Source organism: Camelina sativa, chromosome 20 (assembly GCF_000633955.1).
Source record: "Camelina sativa cultivar DH55 chromosome 20, Cs, whole genome shotgun sequence".
In the NCBI taxonomy this organism is placed as follows: Eukaryota; Viridiplantae; Streptophyta; class Magnoliopsida; order Brassicales; family Brassicaceae; genus Camelina; species Camelina sativa.
Window position 1 is genome coordinate 26,497,570 of NC_025704.1, and position 18,501 is coordinate 26,516,070.

The 18,501-nt window shown below is 42.8% G+C and overlaps 6 protein-coding genes across 6 annotated transcripts in view; 2 read left to right on the plus strand and 4 right to left on the minus strand.

The window, feature by feature from the left end:
* The window catches only part of LOC109131257 (uncharacterized protein At3g60930, chloroplastic-like), a 3,531-nt gene extending 3,433 nt beyond the window's left edge, over positions 1-98 (plus strand). Inside the window, exon 4 of the mRNA XM_019241961.1 lies at positions 10-98. Coding sequence (XP_019097506.1) covers positions 10-98 — 89 coding nt within the window. The remainder of the gene's footprint in view (positions 1-9) is intronic.
* Positions 3,549-4,805, minus strand: LOC104772848 (endogenous retrovirus group K member 10 Pol protein-like). The gene has a single exon (XM_010497409.1). The coding sequence runs from the start codon at positions 4,803-4,805 to the stop codon at positions 3,549-3,551; it is 1,257 nt and encodes a 418-aa protein (XP_010495711.1).
* Positions 7,224-8,066, minus strand: LOC104772849. The gene has a single exon (XM_010497410.1). It carries the CDS (start codon positions 8,064-8,066, stop codon positions 7,224-7,226), a length of 843 nt encoding a protein of 280 aa, XP_010495712.1.
* LOC109131258 lies at positions 11,087-13,275 on the plus strand. The gene is made up of 6 exons (XM_019241962.1): positions 11,087-11,091; positions 11,271-11,422; positions 11,530-11,628; positions 11,716-11,979; positions 12,153-12,352; positions 12,757-13,275. The coding sequence occupies exons 1-6, from the start codon at positions 11,087-11,089 to the stop codon at positions 13,273-13,275; spliced, it is 1,239 nt and encodes a 412-aa protein (XP_019097507.1).
* LOC104771737 (disease resistance protein LAZ5-like) lies at positions 13,329-16,691 on the minus strand. The gene is made up of 4 exons (XM_010496312.1): positions 16,144-16,691; positions 14,888-16,058; positions 14,448-14,759; positions 13,329-14,161 (listed from the first exon to the last, which is right to left on the minus strand). The coding sequence occupies exons 2-4, from the start codon at positions 15,791-15,793 to the stop codon at positions 13,520-13,522; spliced, it is 1,860 nt and encodes a 619-aa protein (XP_010494614.1). The 5' UTR covers positions 15,794-16,058; positions 16,144-16,691; the 3' UTR covers positions 13,329-13,519.
* On the minus strand, positions 16,002-16,593 carry LOC104772850 (disease resistance protein LAZ5-like). The gene is made up of 2 exons (XM_019241963.1): positions 16,144-16,593; positions 16,002-16,058 (listed from the first exon to the last, which is right to left on the minus strand). The coding sequence occupies exons 1-2, from the start codon at positions 16,591-16,593 to the stop codon at positions 16,002-16,004; spliced, it is 507 nt and encodes a 168-aa protein (XP_019097508.1).

Genomic DNA, 18,501 nt, shown 5'->3' on the forward strand with positions numbered 1-18,501 from the left:
CCCCCCCAGAGACGACGGCTCCGGAGTCCGTTGAACATCCATTCGGCTCGAACGCCGGGAGTTTTCAAGCAGATCTGTCTGGTGCCTTGGACGTGTAAAATTTGTTTTGCTTTTTGTTTTAGACTGTGTTAAGTATGGGCCTGAATTCCTTGTAAAACATTGCCGACGTGTTTGGCCCATTTTCTCTTTTGGAACTTATTTGCCGGAATGTTTCCTTTTTGTTAAAAAAGAAAACTGACAATTTCAAAGAAAACCTGCATTCTTACCAATTTGCATGGAAAGTTGCCAATTTTGGAGAGGATTTTACCTTCCAATACTTGTGTAACTCTATTCAGTGCTGCTTACGGATTAAACATCCAAGAAAGCTTTTCAATCAAAGACAATGTCAAGCTCGATTAGCAGCGTAGAATCCCCGTTGGTTGGCAACGACGTGCCGACGTTCTCGAATGCCGAAGCTATCGAAAGGGGAATGGCGTACTATCCGAACATCCGAGCTCCCTGGATGTTGATGTTCCACGTTAAACCGGAAGAAAGGCGCGAACTGGAAGAATTTCTTCACGAGGTGGAAGACCGCTATGCGGAATATCAAGATCGTCTTGCTGCGTCGGAACAAGTACAACGAGATCTGCTACTCAAACTCGAGATGCTGGAATCTCACCCAAAAGACTGGATTAAGAATGGGTTTGACAAGATAGCTGCTTTACCGCCATGTCTTGTTACATATTGCAAAGAATGCCGAAGGGAATCAGATCGGAGGCCGACGCACATGGACCTTGCCTTGATTGGTGACTTCATTCCAGGCAACGTTAAGCCGTTCTACATTAACCGGCGCGCAACCGATGTCGAGCTTGCCGAGGCCGATGCCTTTTTCCATCAGGTAGCCATTATCCTCTTTTCCTTTTCGTTTTCCTTATGAACGACCGAAATTTATATTCTTCGTACCAACCCGCCGTTGACTTTGCGTATGCAGATTGAGGGTACACACCAAGAACTGACTCAAGATCTTTAGTACTTTCATATGAAGAGAGGCAGGATCGATCGACGACTGAGGGCTCTGGAATCCGAGATTGCCTTACTCAAGGCAAAAAGGAAAACGACTACTGAGCTACTCGATGAATCCGAACAGAAGGCAGGAGCATTGGAGACTCGTTCCAAGGACTGGGAAAGGACTGGGTTGCAATTGCTATGGCCAATGCCGAAGCGACTCAAGACGAGCATCCGCGAGATTGCTGCGAATGGCGCACCAGTTCGGGATTAGGATGTTTTGTTTTGATAGTTTAATGCAACTGCGATGTAGCAGACGATTTTGAACTTTCCTTTTTCTTGAAAATTTCAAGAAAACTTTACAATAATAATAAGAGATTTGTTTTGCTATTTTATTGTGTACTTAGTCACTGCTTTACTATTTGATTCCAAAGAATGTGCCAGAAACGAGACGTCTCTCGGCTTACATCGGGCAATTTTCATATAGTGACGGTAGACAAAATTGATTAGAGCCTCAAAGACAGGCTAGGAATTCTAACAACGTGTGTTTGGTCAGAGAGCGAGATACTGGGCTCGGCTTATCTCCTTTTCTTTAGTTCAGATGTCGGACTGCGAAAATATTCTCTGGGTTCGGCTTATCCTGAAAATAGTGGGCCCTTGTCCTAGCTGATCACCTGGACAGGGAGTCAACGAAGGGGGCGAATTTAGTGTGGACTAATAAATATTTTGTCCAGATCGGGCTGAGATATGATTGTATATATATATATATATATATATATATATGTTTTTTTTTTTTTGTTTTGAGGAAAACTTCCTTTTTCCATCTTGGAAATAAAGGAAGCACCGCATTAAATGCGCTGCGCGGTTTTTGAGAGTTATTCTCGGGACCTCGCAAAAATCTCGCTGCACGCTGATTGATGGATTCAGCGGCTGTTACTTTCCTAATCCTGTATAAATAGGATTGAGAATTTGGGAAGATCATTCTAAAAATCACAACTTCCCTAAATATTGAGAGAAAAAGATAGTGACTACTCGATCTGCGTGGCTGACGGGCTCGGGAAAGGTTGGCCACTTCGTCGAGCGGTTCCAATCGAGCCGAATCGTCAGATAACCCCTCCGCCCAAGAGGGCGTAGAGACTTTCCGAGTTCGCGCGCCTGTCCCACATGTCGATATGGCGGGTGTGGAAAGGAGCCCCGTGTGTCAGGAACTCCGAAGGTATCGAGCTCTTTTGGAAGCCGACTGGAGGTGCCTATCCTTTTGGAAGCCGACTGTCAGCCTCTCGAATATACCGCGCACCTGCTTACGGAGGATATCTGGGCTTATCGGGCTTCTATCTAAAGGTTAAGGCGGTACGCCAATTTTCTGGAGTCAGCTGGCCCGATTTTCCGTGAAAGGCACTTGGTTGAAGGCCCGTGTTCCTTTTTGGAGGACCTGGTGTCAAGAGGTGTCGAACTGCCGAGGGAAAGACTAGAGGCCCTGAGGCAATCTCGTCAGTTCTGGCGAACTGAACTGGATAAGGTAACGGTGGAGGAACCGCTGGCGGTTGATCTGTCGGGTCCACGACCTCCACTTCGTCTGCAAGACCAACCCAGACGGGGATGGTGGAACTCTGACCGTTCCGAACTCTGAATTCGGACGGGTTTTTTTTTTTTTTTAGGATTATGAGTCCTAGAAGAGGTTTTCTCCCTTTGCATCTCTTTTCTCTGTTTTTTTTTTGTTATTCGTTCCAAAACATGTAATGGAGATCGAATTAGTTATTGGATCTTTATTTCGATTGGAATTATTAAACCGTAGATCAAAAATTAAATGCAAGTGAATTTTGGAATATGATATTTTGCACACCGGCTTGTCGCCGAGTTAAGTGAGAAGGAGTTTTTTAACCGGAAAAAACTTTGTTAATATGTTAGCTGCATTCGCTTGATCTTTAAAAGATAGGGAATTGCCTACGTACCCCGAAGTGAGGATCAAGCCAACCGTAGTTCGTATTACAAAAGAAAGATAAATGGAGTTCGGGGTCCCGAAAACTCCTAAGTAGAGTCGTAACAATGACTTAGCTGTAAAAACGTTTCAAGTGGGCCGCATTCCACGAGTTTTTGATCCGTTCCCCGGCCATGGTTAGGAGTTTGTAGACACCTGGACGAACTGCTCTAGACATGAGGTATGGACCCTCCCATCGAGCGCCGAGTTTACCGGCGTTTACTTCTTTGGTGTTCTCGAAAACTTCTCGCAGAACTAGATCGCCTTCGTTGAAACGCCGTTGACGAACAGTCTTATTATAGTATCGAGCCGCTGCGTCTTGGTAGTGTTGTACTCGAACTAGAGCTTTGTCGCGCAATTCTTCAGCGAGATCGTTGTGATCGATCAGCATTTTGTCATTGAGTTCGGGATTGTCAACCATCATAGTACGACGAAGTGTCGGGACTCCTGTTTCAGCCGGGGCAAGGGCCTCGAGACCATATGCGAGAGAGAAAGGGGATTGTCCCGTGCTTCGCCGCGGGGTTGTGCGATATGACCATAGTACGCCGTCCAAGTGGTCTGCCCATGCTCCCTTCCTTCGATCGAGTCATTTCTTGAGTCCATCGACAATTGACTTATTCGTGGCTTCAGCTTGACCATTCCCTTGCAGGTATCGAGGAGTCGAAGTGCTGAGACGTATTTGCCACTTCATCAAGAAGCGTCTAGTGATCATCGAGGTGAATTGGGTGCCGTTGTCGGTGACAATCTCGTATGGCAGTCCGTGGCGACATATGATGTTCTTCCATATGAAATTGGTCACATCTAAGGATTGGATCCTTGTGAAAGATTCTGCCTCCACCCACTTGGTGAAATAATCGGTCAGCACCAGGACATACTTCTTGGATTTGGATGCCGGCAACGGTCCTATGGCATCCATGGCCCAGCGCATAAAAGGATACGGAGCTGTCACGGTATTTAGCAGCTCGGGCGAGATGTGCCGCATTAATCCATGGCGTTGACAAGCTTCGCATTTGGCCGTGAAAGTTTCGCAATCGGCCATCATGGTAGGCCAATAATGCTCATCCTTTTTGATTTTGAGAGCGAGTGCGCGTCCGCCAGAATGGTTGCCGCCCTCGCCTTCATGCACTTCCATCATGATACGTTTGGCCTCATCCCGAGTAACACAGGTAAGCAACACTCCCGATGCACTTCGGCGAAATAGTTTGCCGTCCAACAGGATGTACCTGGCACTTCGAGCCTTCAGTCGTCGAGCTGCCCATCGGTCTGCTGGGATGATGCCATCGGAGATGTAAAGTTTGATCTCGAGTTGCCAATCCTCAGGAGGTTCGGCGATGTCCGCCATATCTTCTATTGGCTCGTCGACTTCCATCGGGATTGGGTCGTCGTTGATGAGGGCGATGAGGCTGTCTGGATCGATGCTGGGAGTATCGATGCACTCAATTGGAATGGTACGCCGTAGCTTGGGGTCGGACTGGTTCGCCAGAGCTGCAAGGGCGTCGGCTGATGCATTCTCGTTCCGTGGGACCTTCGTCAGAGAGAAAGATGTGAATTCTCCAGATAACGTGCGGACTAACTGTCGATATGCTCCCATTCGCTTATTTTTCGCATCGAATTCTCCGCTGAACTGGCTGACTACGAGTTGGGAGTAACATAAGACCTGGAGGTGTTTGAATCCAAGTCCCTGGGCTAACCGGAGTCCCGCGAGAACGGCCTCGTATTCGGTCTCGTTGTTCGACGCTTTGAAATTGAGCTTTAACGCCTGCTCAAGGATTTCACCGGTAGGGGATCGGAGGATGAGTCCCACCCTGGACCCTTGATTCGTTGACGAACCGTTGACGAACATTGTCCATTGCTCCACCGCGAGGGTGGGATCTTCGAGCTCGGGCGATAGTTCAGTGATGAAATCAGCTAGAACTTACGACTTCAGACTCGGGCGAGAACGGTATTCGATATCGTACTCGCTGAGTTCGACCGCCCACTTTGCCATGCGTCCGAATTGGAGGGGACTGTGGAGGATGGTTCGGAGTGGCTGGTCAGTAAGCACGACAATAGAGTGCGATTGAAAATAGGGTCGCAGTTTCCTTGCTGCGATTATCACTGCAAGGGCCAGTTTTTCCAGCGTGGGGTATCGGGATTCCGCGTCATTTAGTGCTTTGCTTGTGTAAAAGATAGGCTTTTGGTCTCCACGATCGTCTCAGACCAACAGCCCGCTGACTGCCGAACTGGATATCGAGACATAGAGGTACAGTGTTTCGCCATCCTCCGGTTTGACTAAAACTGGGTGACAAGTCAGATACTCCTTCAACTGACGAAAGGCGACTTTGCATTCCTCGTCCCAATGGAAATCCTTACTGCCGCAAAGAAGTTGGTAAAAGGGGAGGCACCTGTCCGTTGATCGGGCGATGAAACGATTTAGAGCATCAATCCGACCAGTTAGGCGTTGTACTTCTCGCTTGTTTGTTGGTGACGGAAGTTCCAGTATGGCTTTGATCTGTTTGGGATTTGCCTCTATGCCCCGTTCAGTGACGATGTACCCCAGGAATTCTCCGGAAGTTACCCCGAACGTACACTTCATTGGGTTTAGCTTCATCTGGAATTGGTCCAAGATGTCGAAACACTCCGCCAGATGTTGGACGTGCTGTTCTGCGATCAAAGACTTGACCAGCATATCGTCTATATAGACCTCCATAGTTTTGCCGAGCAGATCTGCGAACATCATGTTTACCAATCGCTGATAGGTTGCTCCGGCGTTTTTCAATCCGAACGGCATCACTTTGTAGCAATAGGTCCCCCTATCTGTGATGAATGCCGTTTTCTCGCGATCGGCCAAACTCATGGCGATCTGGTTGTAGCCTGAGAAAGCATCCATAAACGAAAGTAACTGGTTTCCAGCCGTGGCTTCGACGAGACAATCTATATGTGGCAAGGGGAAGCTGTCCTTAGGACAAGCCTTGTTGAGATCGGTGAAGTCCATGCAAACTCTCCATTTGCCGTTTTTCTTTTTGACCACCACCGGGTTAGCCAACCAATCAGGGTACTGGACTTCCATTATTTGATCCGCCTTGAGTAGTCGTTCGACTTTGTCTTGGACCGCCTTGGCTCGATCCGGGCCCAAGCGCCTGCGTTTCTGTCTGATCCGGGCGCAAGCGCCTGCGTTTCTGTCTGATCGGCTTGAGCTTATGGCACATGACTTCGGGACTTATTCCGACCATATCTTTTGTTGACCAGGAAAATGTGGAGCCCCGCGATTGCAAGAAAGCGATCAACTTAGTCTTTATGTGTTCGTCGAGTTCGGCCCCGATACCGACAGTTCGCGAGGGGTCGGAGGGGTCTATATTCGCCTGTAATAATCGACACTCCGGAGATTTGAGGCGATCCCGCTCCGGCTTTTGGGGACCGGTAAAGTGATCCCCGCTCTGTAATTGCTATGCGTCTTCCGTTTTCCTCTGCTTCTTTTCGATAACAGAGCAGACTCTTTTCGATGGTACGGCCCGCATTGCATATATCCACGGAATCCCCAAAATAGCATTGTAGATTGGTGGTGCATCAACGACTGCAAACCTAGTCTTCCGGGATACTCCGCCAGCTCGTACTTGTAGCTTTACGTCGCCCATCGACATCTTAGCGACCCCATCATAGCCCATCAGCGTTCGACTTTCGGGTTTTAGTTGGTCTGGCGTGACGCCCATTTTTTCTAGCGTTTGCCAGCAGAGTACGTTGACAGTGCTCCCTGTGTCAATCAAGACTCGTTCGATGTCGAAGTCGCCCATTGAGACTTTGATAACCAAAGGGTCCGAATGGGGGTGTTAGATTCCCTTGGCGTCCTCCGAAGTGAATGATATCGGGTCCGAACAGAGTGAAGGCTCACTCGGGGCTGTTTAAAGGGTGTAAACTTGTCATGCCCTCTTCTTCAAGGCGCGGACAGAGTCTGCACAGTCTTCCGGTGGACCAAGTATCATGGTTATTCGTCCACGGGGAGGGGAATTGGCCCGCTCCGGGTTTTGCCCCCTCTCCCGCTTGGGAGGACCAGGTAGTTCGTCTACTTGGGGCGCCTTTTCTTGGTGGTTCACGAGTGCTTGGTTGGCCGGCTGTTGAACTACGTTGGGTGGTCCGTTGTAGCCTCGTCCGCCGCCTGCACCACGGCCTCCATTAGATCGTCCGCCACGCCATCCCCCTCGGCGACCTCTGCTGCCACGGGCGTTCTTTGGCTGATAAGTAGCTTCGACTTCGCCAGAGAGATACTTCGCGTACAAGTAATTCTTCAGGTGGACGCACTCTTGTGTGGAATGACCTGGGTACATGTGAAAATCGCAGTAGAGTTCCTTCGGGTCAGAGGGCTGCTTCTCTTGATCGTCCATCTTGGAGACTGCGTGGATGACGCCTTTTTTTGATCCTGAGGTTCGTGGTGCTTGTGGGGTTCGTGGTGTTCGACCCGGTTTTTAGCTTTGGGGGGATGCGACGGTTGTCCGTCATTAGTTTTTGCGGCTATTTGAGCCTCCTCCTCCTCATCGAGCGCGAATCTGGAAGCTCGATGCAGCGCGTCGTCAAGGTCCTTGGGTTCCCGGATGTTGAGGTCCTTTCGTAACGGTGATCCGGGGATCAAGCCCTTTCTGAAGGCTGCCATTGCAGCGTCCTCCGGGACGTTGACCTTTGTCAGCTTCTCCTTGAATCTGTTCAAGAAGCTGGCGATGGGCTCTCCACGTTCCTGAGCCATCTCCCAGAGATCCAAACTTGTCACGCCTCGTTCGATGAGGATTCGATAGTTCTTGAGGAAAGCCTTGGATAATTGATCGAAGTTGTCGATTGAGTTTGGCTCGAGCCTCATGAACCATACCAAGCCAGGGCCGGAAACGCTATCGACGAATAGCTGACAGCAACCGGCGTCCCTCTGTTCGTCGGTGAATCGTGCTTTTGACATAGTTGCCATGAAGGATGTCATGAACTGGACCGGATCTTTGTCTCCTTGGTAGATCGGAAGTTTCAGCTTGACATTCGGCACGGCAGCCCGCGTTATCCGTTGCGTGAAAGGTGACTGCCGAGTTACCTCGACAATCCTGTCGATCTCCGGGGCCGTGCTGATAGCTCGATGGAGGAGCGTGTTCATGCCGCTAATCTGCGACTTGATTTCCTCGAGTTCGAGGCAAGGTCCGGAGTTTGCGAGGCGGGTGACCGGGGCGGCCGAGCTCTCTTGTATCCGTAAGTTCGGATTTGTCGGTCGAGTACTCGACGTGGTCTGAGGGGGAGGATTCCTCCACTCGAATTGTGCGTCCGAAAAGTCGAGACGACGAGTGAGACCGCCTAAGTCGAGTGCTGGCGACTGTTCAGCAGAGATTTGTGATGGGGTTGTCTGGATTACAACGGCATCGACTCTGCGGTTGGTGTCGGAGATCATCTGGTAGATCTCTTTCGTCATGGAGCCGAACAAGATTTTGAAGTCTTCCATGGACACGACCTGCGGGTTCTAGACCGCTGGCGTGGTATGAACAGGAAGGTTCCCGTTTTGTGCGCCGAGCTGCTGCTCCGTTGCGCGAGCATCCGCCTCGTTATGGGTTTGTTCATCAGAGGGCTCTGTGTCGATGTTGACTGGTTCTTTGCGAGTTCACCCTGCATCTTGGCTGGTTTCGCCTTCAGATCTGACCCCGACTTGGAGTTCGGTGGGGGTTTGGGATAGGTTTGCCGTTGTGTTTACGCGGTGACGAGAGTAGACGGCGGTGACGGGCCTGGTCGATGCGCCACCTAGTGTTGCGGTGCTGTCCTGAGAAGGTGTGATGCCTGTGAGATCGGGCATGTCGGAAGTTGTGCGGTTTGCTTCGGGAACTTCGTTGACGATGGAAGACATTATTGCAAGGCTTCTTAGGGAGAGTTTCCTAGAGAGTAACTTTAGAGACGATTTGCGTCCCCACAGACGGTGCCAATTGTAGAAACTAGGTTTCCACAATAAATTTTTTTAAGGGGGGAAACAAATTCAGTGAAGCTATCTCTCTAGAAAATAGATCTAAACCTTGGAATTAGAAGTAAAGAAGAAGGACTCAAAAAAATTAGGGTTTATTGCTAAGAACGAGAGGAGAACTCTATTATTGTATTCGATTGTGGATGGATTACAATGGAGAAGTCTCCCCTTATTTATACATGTTCATAGATCGCTAAATATATTAACTTTCCTTATCGGACGAAGTGAGATATGGAAAACTGTCTTATTGCTTGAATCGGCCGCCACACCGAAGTGGAAGTCGGTTTCTTTCCCTCTAAGATTGGGCCTCGTCCAGATCGACTTCTCATGACCTAATTAAGTCCTTAACCGGATTGCCGATTAAATAGTCAATTAGTATTTCTGGTTTAGCTCGGTATGTCGGGGGTGCTGAATCCCGCACCAACAGAAGCTTTAGTAGTGACACACCCCTTCTCAATGTCAACCTTTTGACATGGGTTGATATTCACCCAACTGGTGAAGCCAATAAAAACGTGAGTGGACTGAATCATACATTGTGGTTCATCGCCTGTCTCAGATAAGTCTCCGATATGGAATTTGAAGAAGCTAGAAGGCGTCTTGACATTGTTTAGCTCACATATGCATTTCACCATAAAATTGTTATTTTGTATTCTGTAGTTTTGAAAGGAAACAACAGCGCATAGAGCTACACCAACAAACCCATTGTCACTCAACTGTGGAGGTATCTCTGGATCTAAAACTGCTCCAGAAGCTCTCTGATTGAACCACGCAGGAACTTCACTTCCAGGAAAGCAAGATGCAACCAAAGTTTCAAAAGCGATACCCTGTGTAGCAAAATTGAAGATAATTAATTTGGTAATTTTAAGCTGTATGTTTTGTAAAAAATAAAAAAATAAAATAAAAAAAAAGTGGTAAGTTTTGGAATTTCACACTTAAAAAACTTATTTATACTACCATATGTATAATTTCTTGATTTTGTAGGCTTAAAATTATACATTATATTGAATTTAGTTAGTATGGACATTAAGTTGAATATTGAAAAAACTAGTGAAAAAGAAAATAAAATCTTAGCACAAATATTTTAAAAAATAGAGGATATATGAAAATATAGCGTGGAGTACAATGCAAGTATTATGATCAAACGTTTCAGATTTAAAATGACTGTGGGCGGCCAGATATATAAATGAATAGAACGAAAAAAAAAATAGATTGGAGTTCTGGGGGAGGGAAAAATACCTTATGGTGGCGATTCAATGCATCTGACAAGAGCCGGCTCTTATTGTGAGCATAGCATATGAGTTCACTCTTTGCCATGTGTTCCAATTTTTCACAGTTAGTGAATATAAATGAAGAAGAGACATGTTCCGTTGGCAAAGGAAGAGCTAGAGGACTCCCTACAGTTGTTAGCGAGATGCAAGCACAGGGGCGGACCCACGTGTGTTAATGGTAGATCAGCTGACCTGCCCAAATTAAAAAAAAAAAAAATTATTATCTAGTTTTAGAGTTTTATTTAGAGTTATTTGAGTACTCCAACCAAACAAATTTAAAAAATCTGACCTCCCTTTATGATATCCGAAAGTCCACTAGCCCATAACAAAAAGAAGATCAAAGCCTTTTATTTGTTATAATTAAAAACAAATCTGTTGGCCCAATTTATTTAACCTAATAATTTATTCTGTGCTTATATATTAAACAAAGAAGAAGGCATCTTTATTAAGTCGACCAAAAAAAGAGAAAAAAGCTACGATCGCTGGTGTGTCCGTGTCTCCGTGTCACCGTGTGTGTGTTTTTAATTTTTCTGCTTCACGCCTTCAATACATCAAATTCTTCAAACCAAGTAAGTTTATTATATACACAACTAGATTTTGTTTTATAATCAATTTTTTTGAAAAATATATTTAGAAATAAAAATTCCAATACATGGTTTTATTTTATGTTGACAACTTTTTTCCTAATTTTTTCAGAAGAAACAATGAATATTTTGAAAAACTACTATAAAAGAAAAGAACCATCTACACCTCGCAGTGAACCACCATCTACACCTCGCAATGAACCACCATCTACACCTTGTAGTGAACCACCATCTCCACTTTGCAGTGAATCAGATGATGTTGATTTACCTTGGGATCCTGCTGATCGAAAAAGAATAACAAATTATCATCCGAATCAAAGAGATGAGGTAATTCGAAAATACTTGATTCGAGGTCCTTGTCAACCTCGTGGGCATACTTTTAAACAAATATTGATAGGAAACACATTGAGGCGATTTAACCCAGCTTGGTTTGATCAATATAGAAATTGGTTAGAGTACAGTGTGAAAAAAGAAAAAGCTTTTTGTCTGTGTTGTTACTTGTTCAGAGATAATGCTGGTAAATGCGTAAAAAGTGATGCATTTATCACAGATGGATTCTGTAGGTGGAATGATTTAAAGAGTTTTTCAGGACATGTGGGAGGTGTTGATAGTTTTCACAACAATGCAGTTATGAAGTGTGAAAATTTGATGAAACAAGGTCAGTCTATTGAGCATGCTTTGCATAAACAAGACGATATTACAAAAAAAGAGTATCGAATTCGGTTAATGCTTCTGTTGATGCTTCAAGATACTTATTGCAACAAGGATTAGCTTTCCGTGGTCATGATGAATCAGAAAATTCTGTCAATAGAGGAAACTTTGTGGAACTCTTGAAGTACACTGCTGATCAGAATGAAGTTGTGAGTAAGGTTATTTTAGATAATGCTCCTGGAAATAATCAGATGAAATCTCCTAAGATTCAGAAAGATATTGTGCATTGTTTTGCAGAAGAGGTAGTTAAAAATGTTATTGAAGAAATTAATCATGATGTTTTCGGTTTGCTGGTGGATGAATCTGCTGATGTTTCCGACAAAGAGCAAATGGCGGTAGTGTTTCGATTTGTTGATAAAGGTGGGATAGTCAAAGAGAGATTTATGAGTATCACACATGTGAGTGAGACTTCTGCAACATCTTTGAAATTTGCTATTGATGATTTGTTTGCTAAATATGGATTGAGCATAAAAAGGGTGAGAGGACAAGGGTATGACGGAGCAAGTAACATGAAGGGCGAGTTCAATGGATTAAGATCATTAATTCAGAGGGAAAGCACATCAGCATATTATGTTCATTGCTTTGCTCATCAACTTCAATTAGTTGTTGTGGCAGTTGCAAAAAAACATTTTAATGTTGGCGACTTTTTGATATGATTTCTCTGTTACTGAATGTAGTGGGAGCCTCATGCAAAAGGAAAGATATGATCCGAGAGAATTACAGAAAAGAAATTATGGAAGAAATTAATAATGGTGAAATCAGTACAGGAACAGGATTGAATCAAGAGATCTCTCTTCAAAGACCAGGGTATACTCGTTGGAATTCTCACTACAGAACTCTATTGCGGGTGATTCAGTTGTTTTCTTCTATCATCAAGGTGCTTGAGTACATTGAGAATGAAGGCACAGATGACTTGAAAAGACGTCAAGCTCATGGTCTCCTTGATTACTTTCATAGCTTTGATTTTGTGTTTTATTTGCATATGATGATACACCTTTTAGGACTCACAGATACCTTGTCAGTGGCGCTGCAAAGAAGAGATCAAGATATTTTAAATGCTATGTCATTAGTGAAATCAACTAAGAGACAACTCCAGTTGTTTAGGGATGGTGGGTGGAATTCTCTCATGACGAAAGTTTATTTGTTTTGTGAAAAACATGAGCTTGAAAGGTTGAGATGGAGGCAGATTTTGTAGACTCAAAAAGACGAAGAAAAAAGACAGGAGTGTCAAATATGCATCATTACAAGGTCAATTGCTTATATTCTGTCTTGGATTTACAGCTTCAAGAATTTAACGACCGCTTTAATGAGGTGAACACTGAGTTGCTTATTTGTGCTGCTTCTCTATCTCCCATCGATGCATTTACTGAGTTTGATCTCTCAAAATTGTTGAGGTTATCTGAGTTCTATCCAGATGACTTCAGTTTAGGGGAGCTCATTTCTCTTGAGCAAGAATTATGTATATACATTGATAATGTTCGACATGATGAAAGATTTTCTAATTTGGAGAATCTTGGAGACCTTGCTAGAATGTTGGTGGAAACACGAAAACATATGTCATATCCTTTGGTTTATAGGCTTTTGAAGTTGGTTTTGATTCTGCATGTTGCTACTACAACTGTTGAGAGATGTTTTTCAGCCATGAAGATCGTAAAGACATATCGACGCAATCGGATTGGAGATCAATTTTTGAATGATTGTTTAGTTTGTTTTATCGAGAAAGATGTATTCAAAACTATTACAAACGAAACTGTGGTGACAAGCTTTCAGAACATAAAATATCGTAGGATGCTTTTATAATTATTTTTTAACATTGCAGGATTTTTATATTTATGTGAAAGAATTTTTTTTTTCTTTATGTTTTGACCTGGGTTAAAAAAATTCCTGGGTCCGCCACTGTGGAAGCATGTGCATTTAAGTACTCAAGATTCGGTGGCAGCATCAAAAGCGATGTTAGATTCGTGCAATATCTCAAATCGATCCATTTCAAATGAAAGAGTTCACTAATGCAAGACTGCAGGCTGCATATCATATCATTTCTGCTTTAGAATAGACGCCGCAACATGGATAGACCAATATTCATCCGGGGTGGCCGTTGGAAACCAACTTGGTCACTGAACTTACCACAGTGTAATAACATATTTGGCACCTCCGTTATTGCGGTCCCATCAAGAAGTAAAATCTGCAGATTTTCCATGCCCTCTGTGATTTCAGGAAAACCCCTAAGCCCTGAGCAACCGGAGAGTATCAGTTCTTCAAGAGCCTTCAGCTTGTCGAGACAATCCGGAAGAGAATCCAGCATTTTGCAGTTTTTCAAATTCAATAACTCAAGTTTCTGGAAGTTCTTGATGGTCGGAGGAAGACTCTCGATTGCAGTGCCATCTAAATGTAGAAATTCAAGATTTTTAGATATCAGCTCAAATCTTTTAAATTTGGAGCAGTCACTGAGGATGAGAGTCTTCAGAGATATCAAATCCAGGTTTTTTGGTAGAGAAGATAGCATTACACATCCTCTGAGGTTTAAGAAAACAAGGCTCTTCATATTTTTCATCTCTTCTGGCAACTTATCCAGAATGATGCAGCCTTCAAGATTTAATCTTTGAAGATAAAACGCATTCGACAATGCTAACAAGTCAATCAACTTAGTCGAATAACTTAGATTCACCCACTTCAACCGTGGCACTTCCTGTGACAACCACTCAGAACACATTTACCACTAATCAGAAGAATAACGAAATGATATAGGTTTCAATTGTATGTTATGAAACCATACAATTGCTGTTTCCGCCAAATGGTTGTAGTTTTAATAATGTAAATCATAAACGCAAGAAAAAGAAAATCTCATGTTTGCGTATAGATATTTTTGTAGAGAGAAAAAAAAAATCACATATGTATACGCAAATATGCATTTGAAACAATCGAGACCATGATCAAAATATATCAATGTAAAAAGATGGGACAATAAGACACACCTTAATAGCTTCCCAAACACGTACTATCTTACTGTACGGCAGCCTTAAATCAACAAGATTCTCTGGGTTAAAGTCTGGTGGAAGTTCATCCAAAGGGAATTTCAGCCAGTGGAGATAACGGATCTCTTGCAATGGGAACTCTAGTCCATCGGGCAAATGTACCTTACCGTCAAATTTACATTGCTGGGGACAGAGAGAGTCATAAATTTTGAGGTATCGCAGAGTCAGCTTGTTGAACTTTTCGATGAAGGTTCTCGGGTCTATGGGTATACCCTTGTCATGTGTGGATGTGTCTAGGAATATACCTCTCACCTTTTTCAAGTACCGGCAACAAGTTCAAAGACAAAGAAGTTAGGAAAAGTCTTTGTGAAGTAATTCAGCCTTAACTCAAGAAAGTGTACTGTTGATGTAGTTGAGAGGGACTTGGCATTTTCTTTTACCTCTTTTATTTGCTGATTGGGGATAACCTTTTTTGAGCGTAGGGTGTTAATAATTTTTTCATGATCCCACATTCTTGCTCCTGACTTATTTTCATCAGATGAACCAAGTTGCTTGCCCAATGTACACAGTAGATTATGCATCTCTACTCGGCCGGCAGAGACAGATATCAACAGCTTTTCAACGAGATCTCTAACAGCTTCACGAGACTCAGGATCATATGGATCTAGTAAACATTTCACATAATCCTCCTCCTCTGATCTGAAGAAACAAGCGATGTCTAGAAACACATCCTTCTCTTGATCACTAAGTTTGTCATAGCATATTTTTAAACCAGCTAGGATCACTGGATAGCAACAATGTTGAACCGTTAGTAGTCTATCTTCCCAGTGTTTCTCGTTTTCCCCACAAAGCTCCTTTCCCAACTCTTCAAGGGCTCGTGGATTGCCCCCAGCATAATCCACAAAATCTCTGGATAGCTTCATGAAGTTCCCTGCGGTACCAGAGACTTGATCCTTAAATGCATGATGATTAAAAAGCTCCAAGGATTCTTTATCGTTCAATCCAGGGACCACATAAGTATTGTGAGCCAGTTCTGCAATCGATGAGTTGTCACGTGCTGTAATGACAATCTTGCTGCCCTTTTTAATCCGATTGATGTTCCTGTGTAAAAATTCTACTTGGCTCTTGTCGCTCACATCATCCAGAACAACGAATATTTTCTTAGTGAACATTTCAGCCCCCACATCTTCTGGACCCTTCAGAAGTTTGTGCATCAGCCAATCTTCCTTCTGCTCTGACTTCTGTGACATCTCACGTATGTTCTTGAAAATCTTGCTAAACAAGAAATTGTTCTTCCAGGCATTGAAATGCAACTCCGCAAGAGTGGTTTTACCAGTTCCAGCCATACCAACGATTCCAACAATTCGGGTTTCAGTTGTAGATTTAATATCCAATCTTTCTTCCAATTGCTTTAGCTGATGCTCAACTCCGTAGGGGGAAGGCAATGCACTAGTTTCTTCGACAGTTGTAGAGGAACTATCTCCACTAGAAGTCAACGTTGATATATTCGAAGATTGCAAGTTGGTACTTACTCCTCCGATTTCTGATGAAATATTAGCTTCCACTTTCTGGACTTCCTTGACAATATCGAGGAGAAACTTGTCCTGTGAACTGAAATACGAAAGAGACAAAAGAAGTGTGACACTTGCTTTAGGAAAAAAAAAATGAGATAGTCAAACAAAAAAATAAGTAATACCAAACCCATAATTGTGGGAACAGACTCTAAAGCCTCTTCCCACTGTGAAATGTTGGGTCTCTTACGACGACCTTCTGCATATAGCTTGACACCAAACTCTCCCTTGAAGAAGACGGGAATAACTCTAAGGTTTCCTGTTTTGACGTTCTTCATTATCTCCACCAGTTCATCCAAGCACCACTCTGAATCTGCGTACCCTTCAGAGAAGATCGCCAGAGCGATTTGCGACTCCTTGATCCTTTTTAAAAGGATTCCAATAGGTTCGCTCCGGAGCTCCTCCCTGTCGATATAGTAGTTGATATGATGTTCTGTAAAAGTCCTCTCCAAATGGCTGATGAAGCCATCCCGAAGATCCAGTCCCCGGAAATTGATAAAAACTTGAGGTCGTGGCTGAGGAAGGACTTTGACCGTGGAAGCCGAAGCTGAGGTGATGGAGTTGATGATATCCATTTGAGAGTTTCTTTGGTAGGGATCGCAACTAATTGAACGTATGTACACTTGAATTATGAAGTCAACAACTACGCCACACTAATAGGTAAGATCTACCAACTTTGGTTAGGTTTTATCAGCATTCAATCATTATTATTTAATTATCAAATGACAATAATTTAACCCCAAAATTATGTCATGTTATCCACCGCCTAGCGATACTAAATTAGTCAGTTTGGAGTAATTTCTCCTACAATCGATATTCTTATGGTTAACTAGAAGATGGCTGTTGGCTTCCGTTTTATGAACGTAAACAAATTGAATGTAGCACTATCTTTGCGACTCCACTAAGGCTTTGAATGGGAAGACAGAAAAAAAGCAGATCACCCTGTAAAGCAGTTCTCCTATCATTAAGTCACCATTCAAGAACTTTTTTACTTTTAAAAATTATTGCAGATGAACTGTGTGCAGTTCATATTTTTTTTGTCTTTTTGTGGCAAAAGCAGGAGAAATACATGCAGATCTGGTCTACAGCTTTTTTGATGCTGTTCACCCTTGATCTGCACTTGAACAGCCAAATATTTGATCTACTTTAATTCTGCTTGATCTGTTTGAACCACTTGATCTGCACTGCATGATATGCTTTTTCCATTCAAAGCCTATATCCTAACTGAAATTTGAAAGTTCTAATCTTTTTGTTAATCAAACTCTAGTTATAATTTAGAGCTATCAAAAACAGTAAACATCCTTTAGAAACTGTTTTTTAAAAAAATATTGCAAGTGTTAGCATTATATATAGCATTATATAANAGTCGTGTTTTGACAATGTAAAAAGGTAAAAATTGATTGAAATAAATGAATTCGTTATTGTCTTTTTGTTTTTTGACAACGATAGAATTAGCTCAAACGAGCCAACTAGGTGAAAAATTGTTCACATACAAAACAGAGTGCGGATTCATATTAAATGAATTCGTTAGACCATCATTACTAACAGATACTCTCTCAAATACTCTTATTAGAAAATAATAAAAGGAAAAGAGAGAAAGAAAAAAAGAAGGCAACCGTTCCTTGAAACGATTCTCAGACCAAACCAGACATGTGTAATTTGTTTAGTGGAGAAGAAATTTAAAAATAAATAAATAATAATAATTTGTAAAAGAAAAAAAAAATTGTTTTTTTGAGAAACGTTGAGTCGTTACTCTGAGTAGTGATGCTCTTATTGTTCATATATAGAGAGTTTGAAACCATGAAACATTATTTTTTGCTATGAGAATGCAAGTAAAAATAACAACAAAGCCACACCGCAAACAAGAGGACCAAACCATTTTATGTAAATGTTGTCTGACTTCGCTAACGGTGCTAGTAATGTGATCGCAGGCGAGTATATATTTTGATAACAGACCACACACCAGCAACAAAAAGCAGAAAAATCATTAACCACTTAACAATCGGAAAAGTCATCAAGAGAAACATGAGAAAAAACATAAAATAAGCTACATGAATTTCTCCTCCCAGGGACTTGGGATTTCCTCCAGACATTTGGTTTAGCGCTCTCTGTACTGCCTTAACAGTCGGTTCAACAAGACGGAAATCTATGCTGCAATATTACCCAGGGAAACAGGTGAAGATAAGATGCAGAATAATAAGTGATTCTTGCTACACACAAAGGCCATGTTCGTTTAGTCATTTGGCATTTCCATTCAAATGATACGTTCAAATGATTAATCCAAATGATTCACTTGGATGTCAAATGATCAAACAAACAAGACTAAAATATGGTTTATTTGGATGATGCATTTAAATGAAAATGTGTTTGTTTATCTATTAACATTTTCCCTTGAGATGGATTTAATAAAAAAATGACTAAAATGTCCATGTTTTGATCTAACCATTTTTTAAAAATCTTAATGTTAATCATATTAATATTAA

Excerpts from the sequence above, each read along its gene's own strand:
- LOC104772848 (XM_010497409.1), bottom strand. The coding sequence starts at position 4,805 with ATGTTCGTCAACGGTTCGTCAACGAATCAAGGGTCCAGGGTGGGACTC.
- LOC104772849 (XM_010497410.1), bottom strand. The coding sequence starts at position 8,066 with ATGAACACGCTCCTCCATCGAGCTATCAGCACGGCCCCGGAGATCGAC.
- LOC109131258 (XM_019241962.1), top strand. Across the intron at positions 11,423-11,529 it reads TGAAAATTTGATGAAACAAG|GATTAGCTTTCCGTGGTCAT; the intron begins GTCAGTCTATTG and ends TATTGCAACAAG. Across the intron at positions 12,353-12,756 it reads TGTTTTCTTCTATCATCAAG|CTTCAAGAATTTAACGACCG; the intron begins GTGCTTGAGTAC and ends TTGGATTTACAG.
- LOC104771737 (XM_010496312.1), bottom strand. The coding sequence starts at position 15,793 with ATGGCTGGAACTGGTAAAACCACTCTTGCGGAGTTGCATTTCAATGCC. Across the intron at positions 14,760-14,887 it reads CCAATCAGCAAATAAAAGAG|GTGAGAGGTATATTCCTAGA; the intron begins GTAAAAGAAAAT and ends TACTTGAAAAAG. Across the intron at positions 14,162-14,447 it reads GTGTTTGGGAAGCTATTAAG|GAAGTGCCACGGTTGAAGTG; the intron begins GTGTGTCTTATT and ends TGGTTGTCACAG.
- LOC104772850 (XM_019241963.1), bottom strand. The coding sequence starts at position 16,593 with ATGGATATCATCAACTCCATCACCTCAGCTTCGGCTTCCACGGTCAAA. Across the intron at positions 16,059-16,143 it reads TTCCCACAATTATGGGTTTG|TTCACAGGACAAGTTTCTCC; the intron begins GTATTACTTATT and ends TTCGTATTTCAG.